Consider the following 24,896-nt stretch of genomic DNA (forward strand, 5'->3'; position numbering starts at 1 on the left):
CGCTCTGTGATTTTACGTGGCCTACCACTTCATGGCTGAGTTTTAGTCATTCCCAACTGCTTCCACTTCATTATAATCCCACTGGCTGTGGAATATTTAGTAGCAAGGAAATTTAACACTGGACTTGTTGCACAGGTAGCATCCTGTCACGGTACCACTCTGAAATTCATTGAGCTGCTGAGAGCGACCCGTTCTTTCACAAGTGTTTGTAGAAGCAGTCCGCATGCCTAGGTGCTTGGTTTGATATACCTGTGACATGGAAGTGACTGGAACCCCTGAATTCACTGATTTGCATGGGTGAGTGAATACTTTGGGGAATATAGTGTATCACAGTGATGTTGCTAAACCAATGCTGCAACATTAACTCTTTATCTCTGTTTTGGTTTCCACCTGTTTTGGATTATCAAATGATTTTTTAAAAGACAACAACTGCCTGATGTCAGTAAAATTTACAAAGCAGTAAAATTTGCAGGGTGGAAAAGCAAAACTGTGAGTGGCTCCACGGAAGGAGGAGAACCCCGGACAATCAGCTCTCCTTCACTGTGAGTCTGTGACTGAGACTCCTGTGAAGTGACACATCTGTAAGTAATGTAAATGTTTTAATCAAACTACCTTCAGTGGTATTTGTTTTTTGTTAGGCTCTGCTCTCTGCCATATAGACAAATCAAACAACAAATAATAAAGAATACTTTTTTTTTGGCTAGATTGTTTTTCATGATGTTGTTTGACTCTATTGGGTCTTTAATCTGTCCCAGTTTTGTTCTTGACCACAAAACTGGAGTGCCAATACCCTACACTCTTTTTCAGCTTGACTCGTTTGGGATGATATAATTAACTTGACAGTTAAGCTTTTAATTAGGCAAACTGACGTTTACTTGGCAAGTGGTCGACATGCACATGACCACAAAGGCCTCAAACTGTAGATGTTTGAAATGCTGTGCTGTTGGACTGTCTGCTGATACAGCTTCAGTCATTTTGGAGTCTGTAGCCTGTGTAGCTGCTCCTTTATGACTAATTTTAGTTTTCCAGGAAATTTATATCAGTGAGCACAGGCTGAATAACAGAAACACTTCTGTATGAAGGATGGATACAGTAGTGGATACTGGTTCCTTTTGGGGCTCTTCACAAACCAAAAAGGAAACGAATAATTCACTGAAAGAAAAACAATCATACTGTTTGCTGAAGCTGCCGAATACGTCTGAGCGCTGCCTGATGTTGCTGCGACTTTGTAATGTCACGGTGCCGCCGGTGCCTCCTGAGCTGGCTGCTGAGGTGCTGAACACAGTCATTAGTTGCCTGCTGACGAACTTGGCCCTGAGGAGGAGAGGAGAGGAGAGCTTTGACCTTCAACTGACCCTTTAATGAAAATAAAATGTATAATTCCCCACACACAAAAACACTGCAATACTTATTCACAAGCCCCCTTCCCATCTTCAACAGTAACTTGTGTAGTGCATGTCTGGAGCATACAATTGTACACAAATGTTCAGAAGCAAGTGAATAACTTAAAAGTTTTGTACACAGGATGCTTCTTTACCCCCAAATTGAGATAAAATGATCAAAGTCTCACCATTTTATAACACCTAAACTTTTGGTTAAACATTTTTGGCTTACTTATAATAAAGTTAATAAGACAGACACAGTTCCACTTTTCTTCACTAAAAGTGATGCCATATAGGAGATCTGGACAGGGAACTCCAGCTGCCTCTGGATACAAAAACATCCACTGTGAAATAGCAAGTTCAGTTTAGCTCCTTCACATTTAAAGCATACAGCATGTTTTTTAAGGCTTTAGGAAGACCTGTCAGCTCAAGTGTTCTGAGACACTGTTCCTGATCCTCAGGACAGAACTGATGGAAAAAGCAGTCTAAACCAGTGGCTGAGTTTCTGTAGCCCTGTATGTAACTAAGAGGATGAAGGAGGGCAGCCAGCACTTCCTCCAACAACTTTTGAAAGACATGCAGCGACTTGTTGTGGTCCCATCAGGAAGTTCAAGGTATGTTATCAACTTGTGTTTTTCCCCATCATCCACCACTGAGCTAACGAGTTAAAGCGATCTTTTCTTAACTCCACTGACTCCAAAAAGAGACACTGAGAGGTTTTTGGTATGAATTTAGCAAATGTTAAAGTGCCAACATAAGGCAATGGTAAATGCATTTCTAGAGTTGACCTGAAAAACCAACAGATGTGAACTTAACCAACCTATAGTTTCAAAATCTGACTTACATATTTCCTGTCTAACTTGGTTCTCTAGACAGTACTTTCTGTCATTTTAACCCATGTACATCATCTGTCTGCAACGTTAAATTCTCTTCATGCATTCATGAGGTGATTTTCTGCTGTCACACCATCCCCAGATTTAGCATTTAACTGTTTGAGTTCATCATTAACACAAATATTCATGAAAACAAAGTGTCTGTCTCTGATGTGCTAGCTGAATTCTTCCTCCCCTGCAAAATTAGATGTTTGTTAGACATTCTTAAAAGAGAATCTGTGCTTCCTGTAGGAATAAAACATCAGTGTTTTTATTCCTAATCAGCCTTGCTTGATTCTGTCAATGGTACTCATGTTTAAAGTTCCCACTCGCATGCTGTCTGTAAAGAGCAGAAAAGAGCGAGAACAGCGAGCCACTTCCAAGCAGAGCACCGTTGTGCATCACCCATGTGTCATTGTTTGCTTTCAGAGGGGCGTTTCCCATCTTATCTATTCTTAGTTTGGTCGAACCGAATCCTTTATGAGCAGCTCAGCAACAGGAAGTCCCATCCTTCTAACTTCCAGTGCATAAGCTATGAGCTCATCTTCTTCAGGTAATGTTTGTAAATGAGAACTGGTTCTCAAACATTTTACCTGGTAAAATAAAGTTTTAAAAAATAATCTGGGGAAGAAGTGTAATTTTGGGATTAAATCTCGTGTCTGAAAACTGTGTGTGTGTGTCATCTACAATTTCTTCTTTTTCTTGTCGTTTGTAGCACTGGGGCTGGACCTGTTGCCTCAGCTGCCACAGCTTTACTGCCTTCTTTCTTTTCCTTTCCATCAGTATTTTTCATTACCTTCACAGCTGGTTGAGCTAACATCAGTTAATGTACTGTTGTTTGTTCCCGGTTGCTTGCTGGGGTCTCCTCCACTGTCTCACCTGCCGACTACCACCAACACTGTTACATGTCTGCTGCTCGCTTGAGCTTCTAAAGTTAGAGAACAAATCATTCAGATACATGAATGGCTTTAAATCTCCTGGCAAACTTTCAGAAACTTTTTCAGCGAGCTCATGTGCACCGGTTGCAGTAAGCAATGATATTTGTTGAGTTATTTGAAAATTTGCATCTGAAATTACCCGCCACTTCAAAAAATAAACAAAAAAACGTACTCCTCCTGCTCAAGTAGCCTACTACAAATGCAACTTTATTTACATCTGCACCTTGAACACACGCACAGGATTAAGAAGAACAAAGAATGTGCTCAGGGTGTAACATGGGCGTGGGATATTATTATATTTCATTATTTTGTTATTAGTGGGCAAGTATCTCCATGCCATCACTGGAAGCAAGGCCAGGGTGCACACGGAAAATTAACTCATTCGACATTAACATGAATTAATGTGCCTGTCAGACTCAATTTCTCATTATTTGAAGGTTCCGACCCACTTTAACCCCTGAGCACACCCGACACAGCAACCCACGGCAATGTCACAAACAGCAGTGAAACCGTGCAGAAAAGCAGATAAAGGTGGGAGTAGTGGGGGAGAGAGGTTTCACAGCTGTGTCTACTGTACAAACGTTTTGTGAAACATTTCGTGTAATCAGGAGGATTTCACCTTGGACTCATCTTCTGTGCTCAAACTGCTGGAGTGTGAGAGAGAGAGAAACAAAGACATATTTTGTGTGTGCATGCGTGCGATGTGTTGCACAGCAATAATGAACTGTGACAGGTTGGTATCTGTGCTGTGTAGTTATTACTGCAGCTGTGCAGTTCTGCACAGAAATGCAGGACTTTGACTGCGCCCCGCTTATTTTGACCCTTATGCGTCAAAGATACATCTCCACTTGTTTAGTGTCTCACATTTCTTCTCATAACATTCCAGACTCACTGAAGTCAGTTTTCCCTACATTCCTGCAGCTGTGATGTTGTAAGTGTGGACTGTTGCAGCTTGCCCTGAGGGCTAAAGGAGGAAGTATTGTGTGCTGTGTGTCTCTTAATGATGTGGAGGATGGAAGAGGGTGGTGGGTACAGAGAACAGACACTGGGGAAAGCAAATGTATAAATGTGGGTAGATAGAGATGGTAAATAGAGATAGTGATGTGAGGAAGAATGAGTCTGTTGGGCATGTACAGGAACAGGCTTGTCACAGTGAAAAAATCTCTTTGTTCAAATAGGCTGCAGCACCGATCAGCCTGGTCCTTTGAAAATACAAAAGTCCAAATGGATCATAATAATAAAAACAGAGATTTACTGGAAATAGAATGCATGTTCTTGACATCCAATAGAGACAAATTTGATTTCACTAAAATTCTAATTGAGCTAAATCAGTAACCCTTGGTTTGACTTTACATTGCCTCCTTTTTTTGGTGAATGATCCATCCATTTTCTGTCACTTCTCTAGAGCTGAGCTGCAGGGGCAGCAGTCTAAGCAGACACACCCAGACTTTCTCTTTACTCTACAATATTTGCTCACTTAATTTAAATACATTCAGAATTACAGTTTTTGTCTTGTTTTCAAGTAGTTCAGGAAAAATAAGTGTCAGCCTAATAGTGTGAGTGTGAGTCACAGTGACCTGAAATGTGAATGAGTGGTTTACACAGACCCGCGCTGCTGAGCTCACCGGCAGTGCAGGGTCATCAGGAGAGTGTCCGGTGGCATCTTCAGCCTCATACTTGTAGTAGTCCAGCGGAGCACAAAAATACCCGGGCTGCACATCGGAGCATTGGCGACCAATTAGATGCCTCCTGCAGTCACACTGGCCAGTTTCCATCATGCACCTTAAGTATCACACAGAAAAATGCGTGGGCAACTGTTTACTGGTGTTCTTGACGTTTCCTGTCTCTTCACTGCCTCTGATTTGCTGCCTGCATGAATAAGCAGACTGAATAATTTACAGCCTCACTTCATGGCCAGTGCATGCTTTTTGCATCTGAATGAAATACTTCCAATTTACAAGACCCTTTGTTCTTAAAAGCAGAGCACAGAAGATTAAAAAACCCTTTTACCTGTTGTTGAAGGCTCCACCAAAGTCACAGTCACAAGGTCTGCAGCCTGCCAGGTCATTACTGAGCCCCCAGTATTCAGGCTAAGAAACACAAACCTCACAGTTAGGATGGACACATGTGCCTTTTTTTAACACCAAAGTGTGTCTAAAGCTCTTTTACAGTGTATGTAGTTACAGCTGTGTAACACTGTATGTTCCTTTACTGGTGCCAAACGTTTTAGAGAGACGAGGGGGCAGGACTAAAATTTAAATATCATCAATGATTATACGTCTTCAAGCATTTCCTTTTAGAGCTGCTTTATCATAAACATCTAAAGCAGCAGTTCTATTTGTAGCTGTGCTAGTGACGTATAACTAAAATAGTAGGGGCTTCCATATAGGGTATAATAAATCAAAATTTCTCTGGTCACCTCACCTACAGATACGGATGTTTAAATTTGCAGTCTGGAAATGAAGGTAGTTTCAGTCATTGCAGTGTATGTCCTGTCATTATACAGGCCGTGTTTACCCTAACGGCAGGAAAATAGTGCTAAATTGTATTTTTAAACAGTATCCCAAAGTGTGGTGTATCGCTGATTGTTGCAATCATGTTGGCGACCAGTCAGATTGCTGTTTACACAAGTGCTGTGATGATGCACACCTTTGGTACAGTTTCTACACAGGGTGTGAAATAATTATTAATTATAAAAAAAAATTGAAAACATGTGCCAGTGGATTATTTAAAGATCTCATTTACAGCTCCTTATTTTTATTCTTGGACTCCACTGGAAAAGCTACACAGATTTTCATGGATTCGAAACCTGGTAGTAAGCAAACTCAGAGGTGAGTGTAGGATATTAAAACCTAAGCAGCAGAAGATTTTAACAGAAGAACCACTGTTACTAACCAGACACTGGCTGCAGTAGCGACCTGTGACATATCTTTTGCAGGAGCAGTCCCCACTGATCTGATCACACGGAGCTCCCATTGTAATGATTCCACGAGGGTCACAGTTGCAAGCTGATGAAGAAAGACACAGAAACACACGCACATAGATTTTGAAACTCCAGAAATCCATCTTTATTCCTGTTTAAACGTGACGTGTTTTGCCGGCCGATGAACACATACGTTGGCAACCCAGCAGGTCATTCTGGCTGAGTCCATAATAACCCTCCTTGCAGTCATCACAGCGCTTGCCTTTCACGTTGGCCTTACAGCGGCACTGTCCCGCAATCATCCCCATTTCGAGGTCAGTGTGGCTGTCACACACTCCTCCCTCCGATGATCCCACTGGGTCACAGTCACAGGCTTGAGGTAAAAGAAATGATGGAGATTGTAGGTAAACAGTGAAAGACATGACAAAGGAAAATTCAGTGTTTCAGAGAAAGATCTTTTTTTATACTCAATGTACAAAACCACAGGTGAGAATCCAGCATCATGGCTGAAAGGAAAAAGAGACTCACCGACACAAACCTGCGGGTCCCTGATATCCCTGTTAGGGTCTTGGTAGTAGAAAGGTTTACAAGTCTCACAGTTGCGTCCCATTGTGTTGTGTAGGCAGTCATCACAAACTCCTCCACTAACACTGCCCGTCGCCAAGTACACTGCGATGTCAAAGTGGCACTGGTTTGAGTGGCCATTACAGTTACACTCTGCAGAAACAGGTGAAAACAAAAGAAGAACAATTAAAGAACTTTTAGAGGAACGTCAATATCATCTTCACGACGTCACCATTTTTTTGGGTGGTGACCTAATAACAATCACCTAAAAAAGATCACATCACGTTAGGTCCTCCCATCTTATTTTTATTTATGGACACTTGAGTAGCCTTGCATAGTTACAACTGAAAATAATCCTCATTGATCTTATACAGTTCTTCTGCACTGCTGTTGAAGAAGAACTTGTACGCTATTTCCTTAAACACCCAAAAGGCTCAGAAAACACATCAGAAAAACATGGAGAGAGAATTTCAGCTACAAACAGAAAGCAGTTTAAAATCAATAATGCTTCCATCCATTTTTGCAGAGCGCCCGAGCGTCCCACCTCTGCAGGTGTGAGGGTTCTCCACCTCTGCTGGTCTCCACGGCAGGTCGTGGTGGAAATTTCTGCAGCGCTCGCAGTTCAGGCCTTCTGTGTTATGTTTGCATACACAGCGACCGTGGATCTGAATGCAGCGACAAGAAAGGTGAAAAGGTCAGTGTAGGCATTGTAAATGAGAATGGCATGATTTACTGGACAAATGTGATGCAAACGTGTACAATCTTCTGCTGTTGAGGGAATGTGGTGATAATTCCGTGAGGTTTTGGGAGTATAATCCACTGGCTCACCATGCCGCTCTCCCTGGCGTCAACCCCTGGCACAGGGGCGCATTCTGAGGCATGACCGTAACAGAAACAGCTCCCTCGCACCACGAGCTCATAGATGGCATAGTAATATTTCTGCAGGACGTCAGGGCGTCGGTCCAGCAGGTCATCTCCCAGAGTGTTGAGCTTTGTGAAGTTAATGCGTAGGTTGGTGATGCGCAAAAGTTCTGCAAAGGAGAAAAAAGACTGAAAACTCATTACTACGCAAACATTTTTGTCTTGACTGACAAATACTTTGTTGAAATATGCTAAATATTACAAAAACAGCATGGCCAAGATATAGAATATTAATTTAATGTGTTTTACTGGCAGGTGAAACCCCACCAAACCCTGAGCAAAAACCCGGCAATCACAGCCCAGAGTGCTTTGAACAATTTTCTCTGAGCTAATCGCGCTGATTACTCAGCCACCGTGCTGCCAAAGCACGAAAACGGTGGGAAATATTTTGGTACGGTTTCCGGGCTGAATGGCATGTTCCTTGAAACAGTGTGCAGCAGTGGGCAAGTGGTATAGCCTCTCTCATCTTGTGGGTGTGTCACAAGTGTTACCCAAACAGCGGCAATGCGTATCCATCCTCTGCTGTATTAAAAGGGCTGCGCACCCGATGGTGTGCTGCCTTTTGTCTGGGCTGAATGCAGCCCTGATGAGTTAGCAGGAAGAGCTGAAGTTTGGTGGCCTTGCTGCTTGCTTTCTTAAGAAGTCAGCGACGCTCCATAGACTGCATTTCGATTCCATCAAAGTCAAAACTTGACCAAGTCCAAATGTGGTTGTGTCGATGTAATTCCACATTTATGCTTCTGTGAGTGTTAACATGAATTTAATAACCAATTTTAAATTGGTTATAAGAGATCGGAAACCTTGGGTTTTTATTAGTAGTAACACCTTGTTTGAATACAAAATAAATATGTCAGTCTCTCAGAGGAATAACGGTTAACATTTGCTGGACAAAATTGCTCATGCATCCAGTCTTTCTTTGGGGAGACTAAAATAATCACAGCAAAGTGAAAATTGCAAGAAGCAAAAATGCTGTACGGCTAATGTTGATAGTTTATATGCAGTACACAAATATTTTCACAGACCTTGAATATCTAAGCTGTAGGGGTCTGCCACAGGAATGGAAGGATCCAGAACTTTATAAATTACCTTGAATAAAAAAAGAGACATTTTCAGACAGACAAATACAGAGATACCTTCCATTAGAGTGCAGTATTACTGAATATTCAACAAGCCAATTACAGATGTTGAACAAACATGTGCACAAAAGGAACAGTATGCAATGACAGATCCCTTAATGTCTTCAAACTGCCGTTGAAATATAAAGTTATAATCACATTTTTTTAACTACTCAATGTGTTTTAAAGCTATTGAAAACTATGCTTATATGCACTGTCGGCATCATTGAGGTCTAATCAGTATGAGTGCATTTCTTTCACATTTTAAAGCATTTATGTTCAGTGTTGTTTCCATGGATTGCAGCCAGTTTACTTTTGTGCAGTTCACACAACCTAGTGCAGCACACTAACCAGTGTTACGGTCTTTGGTTTGTTAAGTTCTGTTTTTAAGTAATTGGGAATACAAACCAAGCATTTAACTACCAAAACAGGTGCTGGCTTTTATTGTGAAGGGACCACAGAAAGCAAGGGCAGCATAAACAAATGTGACAAATATGCGACTCTTCTAAAAGATGAGTATCTACAGCCAGCAGAGTCTCTGTCATGGAAATAAAAGCAGCACACCATGCCAAATTTGGAAATAAAAAATCCAAAGAAGACCTGTGGAATGTCCTTCAAGAAGCTTGGAGAACTATTCCTGAAGACTACTTAAAGAAAGTTTGTCTAACAGAGTTCAGTCTGTGCTGAATAATAAAGGTAATCATACCAAATATTGACATTCAACCTTCCATTTGTTTGCACGTTTCAACAAATTGCTGCGCCTTTTTTCCATTTTCTTAGCAAAATATAAATTCAGAAAGGGTAACAAGGTGGAAGCATACTGATCTTTTTCTACAACATGCCTCTTTACTACTACTACAGATATCTTTTTAAGTTTTACCTCTCCATTCGTGGAGGGTTCGATGTCAGAGTAGCGTTCCTCACAAATGATGTCATTGATGTGGTGCAAGCCATTGGCGGGGATGTTCGGAAAGGTTCTGGAACAATTTGAGGCAAAGTAGCGGTACGGACGCCAAGTGCGGCCAAAGTCAGCCGAACGCTCGATGATCATAGCTGCAGGTCGGAAAGTCTGGAGAGATAAAGTAAGAAAGATTTATCGGAACCTTTTGTTTGCTGTACAAACAGGATTTATGCCTGGTGGAATGCCTGACAAATTTTTGTCTGTCCCTTGGCATGTCATACAGCATTGGCTTTCCAACAGAGGGCTATAACACATGTAGAAAAAAACTGTGTGTACCTTGAACTTCATGATGAGATGTGTGAAGTGGAATTCAGCCTCCAGGTTCAGCCTGATGCTTACACTCTCCTGTCCTGTGTGGAAAACAGCTTAATGAATGTTGATTGACTGTTGGAGACTTTTACCTTCTTTCCTTTCAGTTTTGTCCCACAAGAATGTAAATTAGCACCAGGATCAACTTTTCTGTGAAGGAATTTTTCCCCTCTTATGATTTTACTGCAACAGCAGCACTGAGGTGTAGGCCCTGTTCACATGGAGTTAGTATAACCTGGACAGTTTCTGTTTTAGAAATCCTCCACGTTTGTTTTTGTGTGTGTGTGATGCATTCATATGGGGCAAGCAAAGTCTGTACTTTGCACAAACATATTGACAGCCGTGGCTATGCTTGTTATCATTTTCATCATCCGTCAAGATTTTTCTTTTCCGATGGATCTGAGCTTGACCTTCCTGCAAATGGGCCCACATGCTAAAACATAAACATACACAATATAAGAGATAAGAAACACAAGCATCTTGAAATTGGACTCATAATGCTATCCAAACTTTGATTTAAAATGTCAAACAGTCTCCATAATCACTGGGATATTGATTTCAACAGACCTGGTATTATCATGTTTGTTGAATATGGTATTTTTTCTTCACAAATTACAGAGACATCACAGATTCACGTGGGGTTAAGTTCACGGATAAATGGCACAATTATTACACATCAATAGAGGCCCCAGGTAATACTATGTAAATAGGGCATCGTGATGTAACTAAGAAAACAAGGAGAGTAAATCTATTCCTCACAGACACATATATAAATATATGAGGACAGAAGCAATCAACACAATGAACATACTGTTCATGTCCTTTTGTACTTTTACAGAATAAAGACACACAAACCATTGACAGACTGCCACCAGGTGTTGACTCCGTTGCTGTCCGTGAGGTAGATCACGTTTTCAATGCGGTGGCTGTTAGTGTGCACGTTTGGGCTGTAGGGATGCTGTGAGTTACACTCGAAACACTTGTCTGGTTGCTGGAGAGGAAGAAAAGTTGTTTTTGAATGAATAACTACATATTTAAGCTATGAAAAAAGTTAATTTATTATAATAAAATATAAGGCATGTTTTTTTTGTTTTTTTTTATATCATTACAATCCCTGTCTTTCCCGAATGATGACAAAAAGATGCACCAGCATTGCTGGAGCATCATTTAAGCTTGCTGTAATTGTGTTAGTGCAGGGATCCTCACATCCAGGTCTCGAGAGCCAGTGTCCTGCAGGTTTTAGATGTGTCTCTGCTTCAGCTCACCTGAGTCAACTATAGAAGTCATTAGCAGGACTCTGGAAAACTTGACTGCATACTGAGGAGGTAATTCAGCCATTTGATTGAAGTGTATTGGATCAGGGACACATCTAAAACCTGCAGGTAACTGGCTCTCGAGGCCTGGATGTGAGGATCCCTGTGTTAGTGTATCACTTGTGATCTGTTGCTCTTATGTAGCCTTTTGTACAAAAATATCACAATCAGCTGTGTGGCAGGCAGGAGATGGGCCCACAAGGCAGGACTTGAATAGCATTAAACTTAATTACAGCTTTATTACAGAACATACCAGATTTATAGAACTGGATGGGGCCAGCAGCACAAACTAGGAATGCTACTTTATCAAATACATAGACAGATGGGAGAGCACACAGCAGACAGGGATCCATAGACAACAAGATGACAAAGGACCAGGACTGAGGCATGTGAACTTGACTGAGATGGAAGACAAGCAGGACACCACAGACTAAACACGGAGACAAGGACTGAGTAAGGAAACACGGGGAACAGAGAAATTCCATCAAAAGGCAAGACATAAAGTACAGACATTTATATCAAAAATCATCAACCCCAAAAATCACGGTTTGGGTTCTAGAGAAGGGACTGCATTAGGGACTGAAAGGTTGGAAAAGAAGAAAAAAAACTGTGATTAAAACACAAGGAAGGAGAGGAGAGAAACATGGAAGTCGAAGAAAGATACATGTAGCAGGAGAGAAGAAGGACGTGAATGAGTGCGCTCTTTATTTTCCTGACAACAGAGGTGGAGCACATTCTATTGAAGTGGGCCAAAAAACCAACTTCATCATTTGCAGGAGCATACCAATTTTCTGTCACCGTACTGAATGTTCAAACATGAAAACAGAGCCCTTCACACAAAGTCCAAGGTGGTCTGATTATCATGGCAATCGCAATTTTATTTATTGCACATTTCATTACATGCAAAGGTGCAGAAGATAAAAACAAAAACCTCGTGTAGGTTTACAATGCCCTAAAGCAGTGAAAACAGCAAAATACAATAAAACAAAGGAAAATCTCCTCCTCCCTAATCTCTTCATCTGAGGAGATTACAGATTTTTGAGCAGAGAGAGGGTCCTCTCACGTTTCAGTCACATTAAGATGTAAAAGAAAATTCTTTGAACAACCTGAAAATACGGCTTTTACTTCTTAAACAAACTATAACATTGGCTAAATATTGAACAACGTGTTGCTTTCAACATCTTGGCACAGCGTAGCTTTAATTTAAATTCTAAAGCCAAAGCTCATCCAATATTATTAGGACATTTCAGTAAAAATGTGTCAACAACAACAGGATCCAAAGCTGCTACTATGGGATGAACTGCTCTCTGTGCTAATACACTAACACAGTTTTTGCAACAGCAACATAAAAGAGAGGCAAAAAAGTCAAGGAACAGCACTGAGACTAATAGGAGGGGAAGGCACAGAAAGAATAAAAAACAGACTGAGTTAAAAGCTGACACAGGTGAGGCAGGAGAGAAGGTGAATAAGCTGAAATCAGAGAGTATGGGACAGTGAAGGGTGGTTTCAAAAGGGTCGACTGAGAAGGATGCAGACAAGAGCAGCGAATCTGCAGTACAGGAGTCTCAAACAGCACCAGGGATGAAGGACTAAGTGTGTGTGGAAGGGAGGTGGCGAGTTAAGGGATCCAGAGAGTGAGAGAGATGCTGAGAAAGAGTAAAAAGAGGGGGCCATAAAGAGGGGACCCAGGAAAGAGGGCAAAGCGGGGAGATGAGGGTAAGTTGGCACGAGAACCAGTAGATTCCATGGCTTCTAAATTAGGTTGTCAAGGGTGATTAAGCTGCTAACAACAGCGTGGCTGTTAATGAGACTCGGCTGAGAATTGAAAAAAGGCATGCTGGAAACAGTGTGCATGTGGATGTAATGTGGATGTGCATAAACTATTTCCAGCTTGCTGTGTACACATGCACATGCACATGCATGTGCACTCTAAAATATAATACAACCTTCAAACTGGCTATAACCAGAACAGAAAAAGAAGTGGAAGGCCCTGCGCAACTAAGCAAGAGAACAAAAGCCATTAAAAGGATGCTTGTCTTTCCAGCAAGCATAGCAATGTTATGGTTTGGGGGTGTGTTGGTGACAGTAAAGTGAGAGATAAGTGATCTTAAACAACATGGCTATCACTATTTTGTAACGCCGTGCCCAGTGAAGGGTGCTCCAAACTATCTGAAGAAAAGCAGGAAGCTGTTATTTTGTCTGTAACAGAGAGGCCAGTGAAGCCACTGCATCTCACCCCTACTGAGCTGTTGGTGTATGCAGTTTGACTGTATACAGCGCTTCATACATTTATTAGACCACCTGTCATAAAAACAAGAAAACACAAATATTTTAGAAATCTGTCAAAAACTTGTTTTAAACTAAAAATGACTGAATTCACTGAACTGATTCCACGTTTTTACGCCCAAATTTGAGCCGGCACACTTCTAACAAGCTCTGAGCACAAGAGCGATAGAGGCTGGGGTCCACCACACAAGGCAAGACCCCAGGTGCAGACTGTGCAGAGATGTCCCTGAGACAATCCAGAACATAACAGGGCAAGGCATACATGGAACGCCATAACCAAGTGGCTGGCAAAATATACAGGAACATCTATGTCCTAAGTTCAAAATGGGTGGTAGAGAACGACCGAGCTGGGATCTTGTGAGATTTCCAAATTCAGACGGCCGATGAATCTTCAAGGAATGGTGATTTGCTGGAGAATTGATTGGTCAGCAGGTGGTAATTTGTGTTTATCTTTAATCAGGAACAATCTGCTCCAGAGCAGGTTAGATCACACCATGAGTTACCATGGGGATTTTATCCAGTAGGAAGTAAACCACCTCAGTAATACAGGAAACAAGTGTTAACCCTGAAGTTACCTCAATAAGATGACATCCTACTTCATAGTACAGGACCCAGGTGACACAAACGTAAAGAAAAAAAGCTAAAGCTCAAGGATAACAAATGTAGACCAACTCAAGAATCAACAGAGGACATTAAATATCAACAGAGGACATAATAAAGAGAATTTGAAAGTCTACAACTCAAAAACACCAGGTCAAAAACCCAGGAACATGTCACTCACAGCGAACAAAAACACCACACAGGAGAACCTACATCGAATACAAGTGATTGTTGGAAATCTGGACACCATATCATATCCTATTACTGTAGTAGAAGGCTGTCTTGCTCAGCTGGGAGTTGACAGTGGTAAATATTCCTGTCCTGAGGCAAAGGAAGAGCAGGCACATACATGCAGACGTGCGGAAATGCATGAACGAAGGCAGCGTGAATGACAACAGCATGGTGAACATGCTGGGAGATGTAATATTGCAGTTAAAACAGAAAAACAATACTTGCACATTACAGAAATGAAGACTATAACACCATTTTGTCCCTGCAGTTCCATCTGCAGCTGTTTATTTCACATGTATTTCATATGTGTGTATTAGTAAAACTGCACAGAGAACATACAAAAAAAGAGAAGCAGGGACAGAGAGAGCAAAAGAGAGTGTATATGGAAAGAAGGTGTGGCTGACTTGTGTATTTGCACCTGGGGCCTGTGTAGCAGGCCTTGCTCATTGAAAGAAGGCAAAGAAACAGACAGATCAACAATTGAAGATGGAGTAGTGCAGGGTGACGGAAGATGATGGATGAATATGTTATATTGAGAACAAGCCATCAAAATGTTCTTTGCACTATTCAGGTTGTATTGTGAGGGAAATGGCAACGTGATGAGTGATGGTGAAGTGAGTTCCAACCAGAGTGCATGTGACCATTTTTTATAGTCTGTGCTATGGAAAAATCAATATAAATTAAGATGAAGGAACAAAATTATGTACTCAGATGGTCTCTCATTATGGGGCTCTGCAATCATAATCAGACATTTACCAGTTGTTCCCAATTCATGCTCAGAATCCTCATATTTAAATATGAAGGTGCTTTTGCTCTTTGTATTTACGCTATACATTCAAGGGTTTGTGTGTGTGACTGACCTGCAGATGACTGACAATACAGTATTTCTCTGGTCCAGTAAGGCCACAAGTGGAGGTGGCAGTTAGATTGACAGCCCGTCCAATCAGGAGGTTTCCTGTTGCAGGGTAACAGCTTCCCTCAGTGCAGCCATGAGGGCTTGATGGGAGCTCTTGTCCAAATGTACAGACAGCTGAACGTGAAGGGGTGGATGGTAGAAACAGAAAACAGAATCATTAATCACAGTTAACTTCACAATAACATTTCCACTAATTTAGATATTTTTGCAGTATTAAAAATTACAACCACAAAATCCAGCAGGACTTTACTTCTTTACTGCCAAGCAAATTTCTGTTTTGAATCATATACTGGCAAATTAGACTGTTGATGATCTAGAAGCTGTAGGAAGCCATGCTGTAAACTTTGTCCAGAAAAGGTGGATATAGTCAGCGTACTTTCAACCACAAGTTTATGGACTCTGCATTTTGAAGCCTCGGTGTCAGCGTTTTGGCTAATGCCATTTTTGTAACCACAAGTGACCATATTTGGTCAAGAGGATGGATTGCCAAGGTATTAACTAAAGCTATAGCAAGCGTGGTCCATAATGTGCACTTCCATAATGGATCAATAATATGTACATTAGCCATCTGTTGATTAGTGCTAAATAACAGACACACACTAACAGACTAATAAAACAATAAAACTTCAAGCAAAAAAACTGAAGCACACAATTGTTGGATCCATTTTTTACCACCTAAAAGACCATTTTATTAGTCAGAAAAGTTCATTACAATTGTTCAAAAAGACGTGATGAAGAGGCCCCGTTCAGTGTCTCAAACTGACTCTGAGGTGAGTTTTAACAGAGAACTCTCAGCTACAGCAGTCATGTACTTAACTTTAAATTATTTTTTAAATGCACTGGTTATTTAAAAACAAGGCCACTGTACAGTTTTTATATATGGGGAACTAGCCATAAAGAAGAAAACCATTTCTTTCTTAATGGTGTGAAGTTGAGCATGTTAACATGTCAGTCTACAAGGACTGATTCAATTTTAGATCCAACCTCAAGTGCACTTGTTGGCACTTCTGTATTTACTGTTTTTAGCCCTGGAGGCTGCTGCTCATGACCAAATGCACTGTCTTTAATAATATAAATGTAATAATCCGTTTATAATCCATTTTAATCTACCATTCCTATTTAATTTCCATCTTTGAGTTGTTTCAATTATACACAAACCACCCATAGTGTTTTTCTGGTAAAGCTATTGTGAGTCCCAGTATTCATGTCCTACTTTTATGAGCACGATAATCAAAAAATGTCTTTCATGTCTGTTAAAAAAAACACAATCCTCAGTGATCTACAGTACACAGAGACATAAGGGATGAGAGATGTTGAGAAAGATATCTGTTCATCCTGTTGATCTACAGAAAGCAACCAAGAAGCAACAGGTTGAAGCACGATGGGAAAGACATGGATTGCTTAAGATGGAATCAAAAGCATCCTCCCTACTCTGACAGTCACATGGCACTTTATTAGGAACACCTGTACACCTGCTTATTCAAGAAATTATCCAATCAGCAGCACTCCAAATGAATAAATCATAAGAATACAGATCACAAGTTTCCCCTCAGTGTTCAAATCAATCATCAGTAGCATTGTGATAGTAGCAAACTTGGCATCCCAATTCCCAGAGGCTGTCAGAAGTCAGGTCATTATTCTTAACACAGAGAATCTCTCTCAGATTGAAATCATAATAGACAGGAGGTTTCTAAGACAGACAGCACATGGCACTCTAAAATGCTTTGAATTAACTGTGTCCAAAACATGACTGGGCAAGCCAAGTGAGCACACGCTCAAACCTCACTAAACATTATGAAGGCAGTGGAAGACCGAGAAAGCCAGACATTCTTGGCATCACAAGAAGACCTTGGAGCATTGTCAGATCATGCTTGGGGAACACAGCTTATCAGAGCCAAACAATCTCAAATGAATGTAAACTAAAGTATCGTCATCAGTGGCCTTTGACATTTATGAGCTATGAACAACACAAAACTGTTACCGACGTCACTGGCTATAAAAGGCACTGCTCTCTCTCACCGACACTGATTATTTAATGTTTCATGGACCACTGAAATATTAACACGCTGTTTTATATTATCTATGCACTGAAATTACAAGAGACAAAACTAACAACAGAAAACTGCAGTAACACTTCAACTGCCATCAACAAAAGGTACAGATGTTCTGAGTTACAATACTCTGTATTCAGTTAAATTACTGTACTGGTGTATTTCCACTTTAAATTATGTCTGCTTATTGGAGTCACTGAATTAGACATTTCCACCATCTTTGTGCTGTTGGTGCTTTGAAGCATTTTAATGGAATTATCTAACAAATAATATTGCCTTCTGTGTGATAAAGACAATGTAAGACGTTTGCACTTCAGTTTTGGTGAGCAAGTAGTATTTTATTAATCTTTTTTTTGGCCATTTTACAGCTTTATTCGATAGTATTGGCAGTGGAGAGAGACAGCCAAGCAGGGGAAGAAATGGGGAAGATATGTGGCAAATGGCGACAGGTCAGGACTTGAACCGGCCCCGGTGACACTGCCATGTGGCATATGTGGTCACCTGCTCACGCCCTGAGCCACCCTGGGGCCTGGTATTTTATTAATCTATTAATTAGCACCAATTACCAGGTATCTGTGTCTGTACGTTACACCTGTACAGTGTATGAATGCAGCTTACAATCGAAGCTTGCTACCATTAGCAGATAACTTAGCACTCCACCCTCTTGTCAAAATTTGGTCACTCCACTTCCAAAAAAATCTACATAATTGCAGCCAAAACACTAATGTGGAAACTTCAAAATGCAGAGTCTACAATGCTAACAACCAATGGTAACATCACAGTGACTGTGTCTATCTTTTATATATACTCTGTGATTTCCAACTGATGTTCTACTCTTGGCACTGTATGTCAGAGGCTATCTTTAATATGGTTATCTCAATCAATCCCCATCCACCTGCTGGTCAAACGTTGTGCTTGTCAAGTGCTGCCAATCAGAAAGAAGATTGATTCAATGAAGGGTGCCCTTACTGGAAGAGGAGCTAAATCAGATTCTTTCAAAACAGGCCAAATGAATTGCTGGTCTGCACCAAGAATAAAGAGGAAGTAAAATATGGAGTTGGAATATAAAAGGTCTCCTTACAAGCCTGGGGAATGTGAGTCAAAATCAGCAAAATATAGAATATGTCAAAAGTTTTAATGAGAGAATCACAGTAGTCACAATGTAATGTCACCACTCTATATTATAGAGAAACTGTATAGTTGCTCAGGTTTCCTCTGGTACAGAGTACAGTGGTGTGAAAAAGTGTTTGCCCCCTGCCTCATTTCCTGTTTTTTTGCATGTTTGTCACACTTAAGTGTTTCGGAACATCAAACCAATTTAAACAATAGTCAAGGACAACACAAGTAAACACAAAATGCAAGTTGTAAATGAAGGTGTTTATTAGTGAAGGTGAAAAAAAATCCAAACCATCATGGCCCTGTGTGAAAAAGTGATTGCCCCCCTTGTTAAAACATACTATAACTGTGGTTTTTCACACCTGAGTTCAATTTCCCTAGCCACACCTAGGCCTGATTATTGCCACACCTGTTCCCAATCAAGACATCACTTAAATAGGAGCTGCCTGACACAGTAAGGTCCACCAGAAGATCCTTGAAAGCTACACATCATGCCGAGATCCAAAGAAATTCAGGAGCAATTGAGAAAGAAAGTAATTGAGATCTATCAGTCTGGAAAGGGTTATAAAGCCATTTCCAAAGCTTTGGGAATCCAGCGAACCACAGTGAGAGCCATTATCCACAAATGGCAAAGACATGGAACAGTGGTGAACCTTCCCAGGAGTGGCCGGCCGCCCAAAATTACCCCAAGGGCGCAGCGACGACTCATCCAAGAGGTCACAAAAGACCCCACAACAACGTCCAAAGAACTGCAGGCCTCACTTGTCTCAGTTAAGGTCAGCGTTCATGCCTCCACCATCAGAAAAAGACTGAGCAAAAATGGCCTGCATGGCAGAGTTCCAAGAAGAAAACCACTGCTGAGCAAAAAGAACATTAAAGCTCGTCTCAATTTTTCCAAAACGCATCTTGATGATCCCCAAGACTTTTGGGACAACATTCTGTGGACCGATGAGACAAAAGTGGAACTCTTTGGAAGGTGTGTGTCCCATTACATCTGGCGTAAAAGGAACACTGCATTTCAGAAAAAGAACATTATACCAACAGTAAAATATGGTGGTGGTAGTGTGATGGTCTGGGGCTGTTTTGCTGCGTCAGGACCTGGAAGACTTGCTGTGATAAATGGAACTATGAATTCTGCTGTCTACCAAGGGATCCTGAGGGAGAATGTCAGACCATCTGTTCGTGTACTCAAGCTTAAACGTACTTGGGTTCTGCAGCAGGACAATGATCCTAAACACACCAGCAAGTCCACCACTGAATGGCTGAAGAAAAACAAAATGAAGACTTTGGAGTGGCCTAGCCAAAGTCCTGACCTGAATCCTATTGAGATGTTGTGGTATGACCTTAAAAAGGCCGTTCATGCTCGAAAACCCTCTAATGTAACTGAATTAGGACAATTCTGCAAAGATGAGTGGGCCAAAATTCCTCCAGAATGCTGTAAAAGCCTCATTGCAAGTTATCGCAAACACTTGGTTGCAGTTGTTGCTGCTAAGGGTTGCCCAACCAGTTATTAGGTTTAGGGGGCAATCACTTTTTCACACAGGGCCATGATGGTTTGGATTTTTTTCACCTTTACTAATAAACACCTTCATTTACAACTTGCATTTTGTGTTTACTTGTGTTGTCCTTGACTATTGTTTAAATTGGTTTGATGTTCCGAAACACTTAAGTGTGACAAACATGCAAAAAAACAGGAAATGAGGCAGGGGGCAAACACTTTTTCACACCACTGTAGTGATGATGCTGTGAACAGGGATCTAGCCAGAAAAAACTCACAGCCCTACAGAGCACACCTGGGTATTGGCCGACCGTTTGCTAGTGCAAACAGCTGTGCATCCGATTGCTAATTGTGGTAACAGCAATCGTTTCTGGAGTGAACCGGTGTCAGCCCGGTGCAACACTGGGTGATCAACCTCTGGCTAGAACTCTGGTGCTAATACAGCGCTGTCATTATATCGAAGCACAACATCTTAATAAAGTAAACTGCGGCTCAGAATTATAGTTTTTATTATGGTTATAACTACAAAATTATTTTAATCACTCCCCTAAACCAGGAAAAATGCATCATCCCACGATCTGTTCAAAATCAAAACTATGAAAGTGTTTGTGTAAACTTAGTGCGGCAGTTGTATTTTGTAGCTGAACCGTGCAAGTCATTTTATGTTAAATATTTGCCATCAAAGCCTGAAGCTTTTCCAGTTTACTTAGTCAAAAGAACAAAGACTGCAGCTCCTCAAATCTTTCTGTACACAGACACATACACAGTGTCTTCAAATCAGTTCAAGATTCACAGAGGAACATTTTCCAAATTCCGGTGAAACATTAACAATGGCTGGCTAGTACTATGAACTATTCTACTACACACCTGTTAGGAAATACACAATAAGGTTGCAGCATATTGTAGCATATTGGCGGTGCACAAGGAGCAATGTAAAGCAAATATAGAGAGGGTTGAGTTTAAAATGACACAGCGTGTACTGTGATCACATACTGAAGTGCACATAGACAAGCTGTGAGGCAAACCTGTGGACTACAGATAAAGATCAAACACACCCTGGTCAAACATAAAACACACATGCTGAAACTCAAGCATGGTGTATAGATACAGGAAAGTAAAGCATTTTAAGCCTAAATAAAGAGAATAAAATTCCTTTAGAAGCAGGAAAAACTTTAAACCTCATGTGTCTGTACTGAAGCTGAAAATAAGACCTAGTACTCCAGCTTTCTATTCAGACAACCCCATTAACAATACAGACACACAGAAACTGACTAAGAGCTGTAACTGGGTTTCACCTGACCTCACCATAAAGGTATGAATATCTTCAACAGGATCATTCACTGGTCAAACAACCTGCCTAAGGTGAGGCACCATAAAATACTGTCCACAGAAATCCTCTTGACACAGATTGTGAGAAATTTGGCTTTAGAGTAAAACATAATATGAGGAACTAGACCAAAACTGAATCAGGTCACTCTGGTGTTTGGAGCATAAAAAAAGCTGTACCACAAAATATGCATACACTGTCCCCTGATAATCACCCAGATCATCTTTCTAAAAACAGGGTTATTCTAAAGGGGAAATTTGACACTGCAACTACACTTTTATTGAAAGCATAAAGACTGATAGAGACTGTGATAAAAAATACCACTCAGATGTGCCAAGACATCCGTCTAGGCATGTACATCTCAGTACTCACTTAGCTTGAGTTTTAATTGATGACTTGAGTTTGTGTTTTGAAAGAGACCACACATGCAAAGAATGCTGCTAAATGTAGGCAGTCCTCAAAAGTACTCTGACTAATGCCTTTCCCCAGTCTGTCTAAAAAAAACTGTGTTTGTGTTGGTAACTACAAGGCAAAGCCATCATCCCAAGCAGCCTAATTTTTAAGATGCTTCTGATATTTCAGACGTGACAATAATGTGGATCCTGTCTGTGTGGGCTGTAGAAAACATATTTTTTACCTGCCCTGACAAGCATGAGTAATGTCAGTGTGTGCATTGTTTTCTTCTACAAACTTTATCTTACACACAATATAATACAATCCTATATAATAAGACTTGCGCATTCTGAATGTCTTACCATTCGAATATTGCATGTAACTGCACTAAAGAAACTGCACTTCATCTGTATTTATTGTACTTGCTTTATTATTTATTTATTTATTATATGCTTATTATTCTTGCATTTTAGTTTAACTTAGTTATTTGTTTTAATTGTGTGTAGGGTACTCACAAAGTAAGAATTTCATTGCTCAGGATAACCACTGTTTTGTAGTGTGTTCGACAATAAACTTGTCATGATTACACCAATATTATTTTGAGGACTTGTTTGTTACTGTATCTATATTTGTTGTTTATTACTGTATCTAAATTTTCTAATGCACTTGTACCCACAGCACCCACAATCAGAGTGATTGTGGCTGAGATTTTCATGGCAAAATTCAATTTAACAATCCTACTACAATGATCATAGTGTATGTATGTAAATGCGTTTGTATGTACCCTACCTCCTCCTTAATGGGTGGGCCAATCAGAAAGAAACTTTGAATGAACACTGTCATTCATACATCAGTTATTAACATCTATATGACTTATTATAAATGTATTTATTATAATTCCCAATTCTTTGATTTTCCCTCTGCTAGCACGATGTCAGTCTGCGCGTTCTCCGTTTGCATGTTTCATATGTCATGTTCAACCTGCGTCACCCATACTTGACAAAGTGGCCACCAAAATTTGTATCCATGATGGAATTTTTGTTCAAGTCACCACTAAATACAGAAAAAGACTTTGAAAAGTGCTGCAGGCCTGGTGGGTTTTTGCTAGTATAAATAATGTGCATGTAGCACCAATGCCAGCAACAGAGTAAGGATGGATACGCATCTCCACCATCCATGCTAACAGAAAAATGCTTTGTCTTCTGGAACACTTTAATGAAATTGTTTGACAAATAATATGGCCTGCTGTACAACACAGACCATTAAGAAGCTTATATTTCAGTTTTAATGAGTAAAATTCTAGTGTTATAACTCGTTTGAGAATTTAAGTAGATGCATTTATGGCAAGAATTTGAAAAATTCCAGGTCACATTGTGCTCGAGTTATTGTGTTCACAAGATTTTCAGAAAACTTGACCTCTGTCCTTGAACTTAAGGTCAAGTTCACTCCACTCCAAATATGGCACCTTCAGGCTCTGAAAAATGCTGAGGCTCAAAAATGTGGAATCCAAAACCAGTGAGTGATGGCTGCGTCTCTGTCAGATTTTTAAAGTGATCTTGGTCTTGTTACAGTACAAAGTCTGCTGGCTGCTTTTCAAGATTCCAAACATTACAGGAAAAACACTCTTTAATTCAGTGATTCTGGACTACACGATCAACACAGCAGGTTCAAACGAGTCTGAGTTACCTTACTTAACAGAAGCATGTTTTCCTGATACTTTGGGCTATTTGATAACAAAAATTAATTCTATGCTTGACTAAATTGAAGAGCCCTTTAGAAAAACAAGTTATGGACCTTTTATCTCTTTCTTTTGGAGAACATCAAAGCCTCTTTTTATATGGATGAAAAACCATGCTAGTGTAAATGACACTAAAAAATCCAACCAAAGCTTCACTATCTTCTTCGCACTATAATGATCATAGCATATGTACGGTATGTATATACACCAATCAGACATACCATTATGACCACTAACAAGTGAAGTGAATAACACTGTTATCTCATCATAGCACCTGTTAGTGGGTGGGATGTATCAGGGAGCAAGTGAACATTTTGTCCTCAAAGCTGATGCGTTAGAAGCAGAAAAAATGGGGAAGCATCAGGATCTGAGTGAGTTTGACAGTGGTCAGTATCTATCAAAGGTGGTACAAGGAAGGAACAGTGGTGAACCAGCGACAGGGCCATGGGTGGTCAAAGCTCATTGATGCACGTGGGGGGCAAAGGCTGGCCCGTGTGGTCTGATCCAACAGACGAGCTACTGTGGCTCAAATTACCGAAAAAGTTTATCCTGGTTCTGACAGAAAGGCGTCAGAACACACAGTGCATCAGAGTTTGTTGTGTAAGGGGCTGCATAGCCACAGACCAATTGGGGTGGCCATGCTGACCCGTCACCCACTGAATGCACCAACAATGGGAATGTGAGCATCAGAACTGGACCACAGAGCAATGGAAGAATGCCTCTCTGGGCTCTTGCCCATTGACCGTGGGGGCTCCGTCTGGGGTCTCCCTCCTTCCTCCTCTGGGGTTTGCGCATGGTTGCCATCAGGATGTGTGGCTTCGAGTCTTCTGAGCTCCTGGTGGGCCGTGGATGACCTGGGTCTTTCCCTGCTTGCCTCTGGATCCCGAGGGGGGTAAGTTCCATGACAGAGGAACACACACACATTACTACAAACTACAGTGAGACTGTATGTATGTGCGTATATGTATATGCATGTATATAGGTGTGAATGTGTATGTATGTGCATCTATCTATCTTCTATTTTTTTTTGTTCTCTCCCTTTTTTTTGCCTTCTCTTTCTATCTCTCTTCTTCTCTTCCTTCCTGCCTGTCAGATCTGGCAAGAATAAGTAAAATAAAAATACAAACATTAACAAGAATAGCCTATAGAAAACTTACAAAGCTCTTCTTGTAAAAGCAAATATGTTTGGTACAATAATGCATTCGGATCATCATTCTGATTGCAAAAACTGCCAGACATGACAGGCCAAAAAAAAAAAAAAAGGTCAAGGTCACCGAGATTCAAACTCATCTGAGATTTTTAGCAGATGCATCTAAGGTGTCATGTTGAAAATCTTAGGTCACATCATTCTCGAGCTAAAGTTGAAAGTTGGCTACCCACCTGCCCGCCAGGGTGACAACAATACCCTATCAGCCTTTTTAGCAACAGCCATCCCACTGGCT

General features: G+C 40.7%; 1 protein-coding gene across 2 annotated transcripts in view; it reads right to left on the reverse strand.

Annotated features, from left to right (window-relative positions):
• lamb2l (laminin, beta 2-like) overlaps positions 1–24,896 on the reverse strand; it is a 52,860-nt gene that overhangs the window by 14,236 nt on the left and 13,728 nt on the right. For both annotated transcript variants that reach the window (XM_030732838.1, XM_030732839.1), the window contains exons 3-15: positions 15,276–15,445; positions 10,841–10,976; positions 9,953–10,026; positions 9,596–9,784; positions 8,623–8,686; positions 7,508–7,710; positions 7,224–7,344; positions 6,644–6,832; positions 6,309–6,488; positions 6,088–6,200; positions 5,203–5,282; positions 4,818–4,974; positions 1,174–1,314 (exon numbers count right to left, since the gene is read on the reverse strand). In XM_030732838.1, the coding sequence (XP_030588698.1) occupies positions 1,174–1,314; positions 4,818–4,974; positions 5,203–5,282; positions 6,088–6,200; positions 6,309–6,488; positions 6,644–6,832; positions 7,224–7,344; positions 7,508–7,710; positions 8,623–8,686; positions 9,596–9,784; positions 9,953–10,026; positions 10,841–10,976; positions 15,276–15,445 (1,817 nt within the window). The remainder of the gene's footprint in view (positions 1–1,173; positions 1,315–4,817; positions 4,975–5,202; positions 5,283–6,087; positions 6,201–6,308; positions 6,489–6,643; positions 6,833–7,223; positions 7,345–7,507; positions 7,711–8,622; positions 8,687–9,595; positions 9,785–9,952; positions 10,027–10,840; positions 10,977–15,275; positions 15,446–24,896) is intronic.

Source organism: Archocentrus centrarchus, chromosome 7, assembly GCF_007364275.1.
Source record: "Archocentrus centrarchus isolate MPI-CPG fArcCen1 chromosome 7, fArcCen1, whole genome shotgun sequence".
Lineage (NCBI taxonomy): Eukaryota > Metazoa > Chordata > Actinopteri > Cichliformes > Cichlidae > Archocentrus > Archocentrus centrarchus.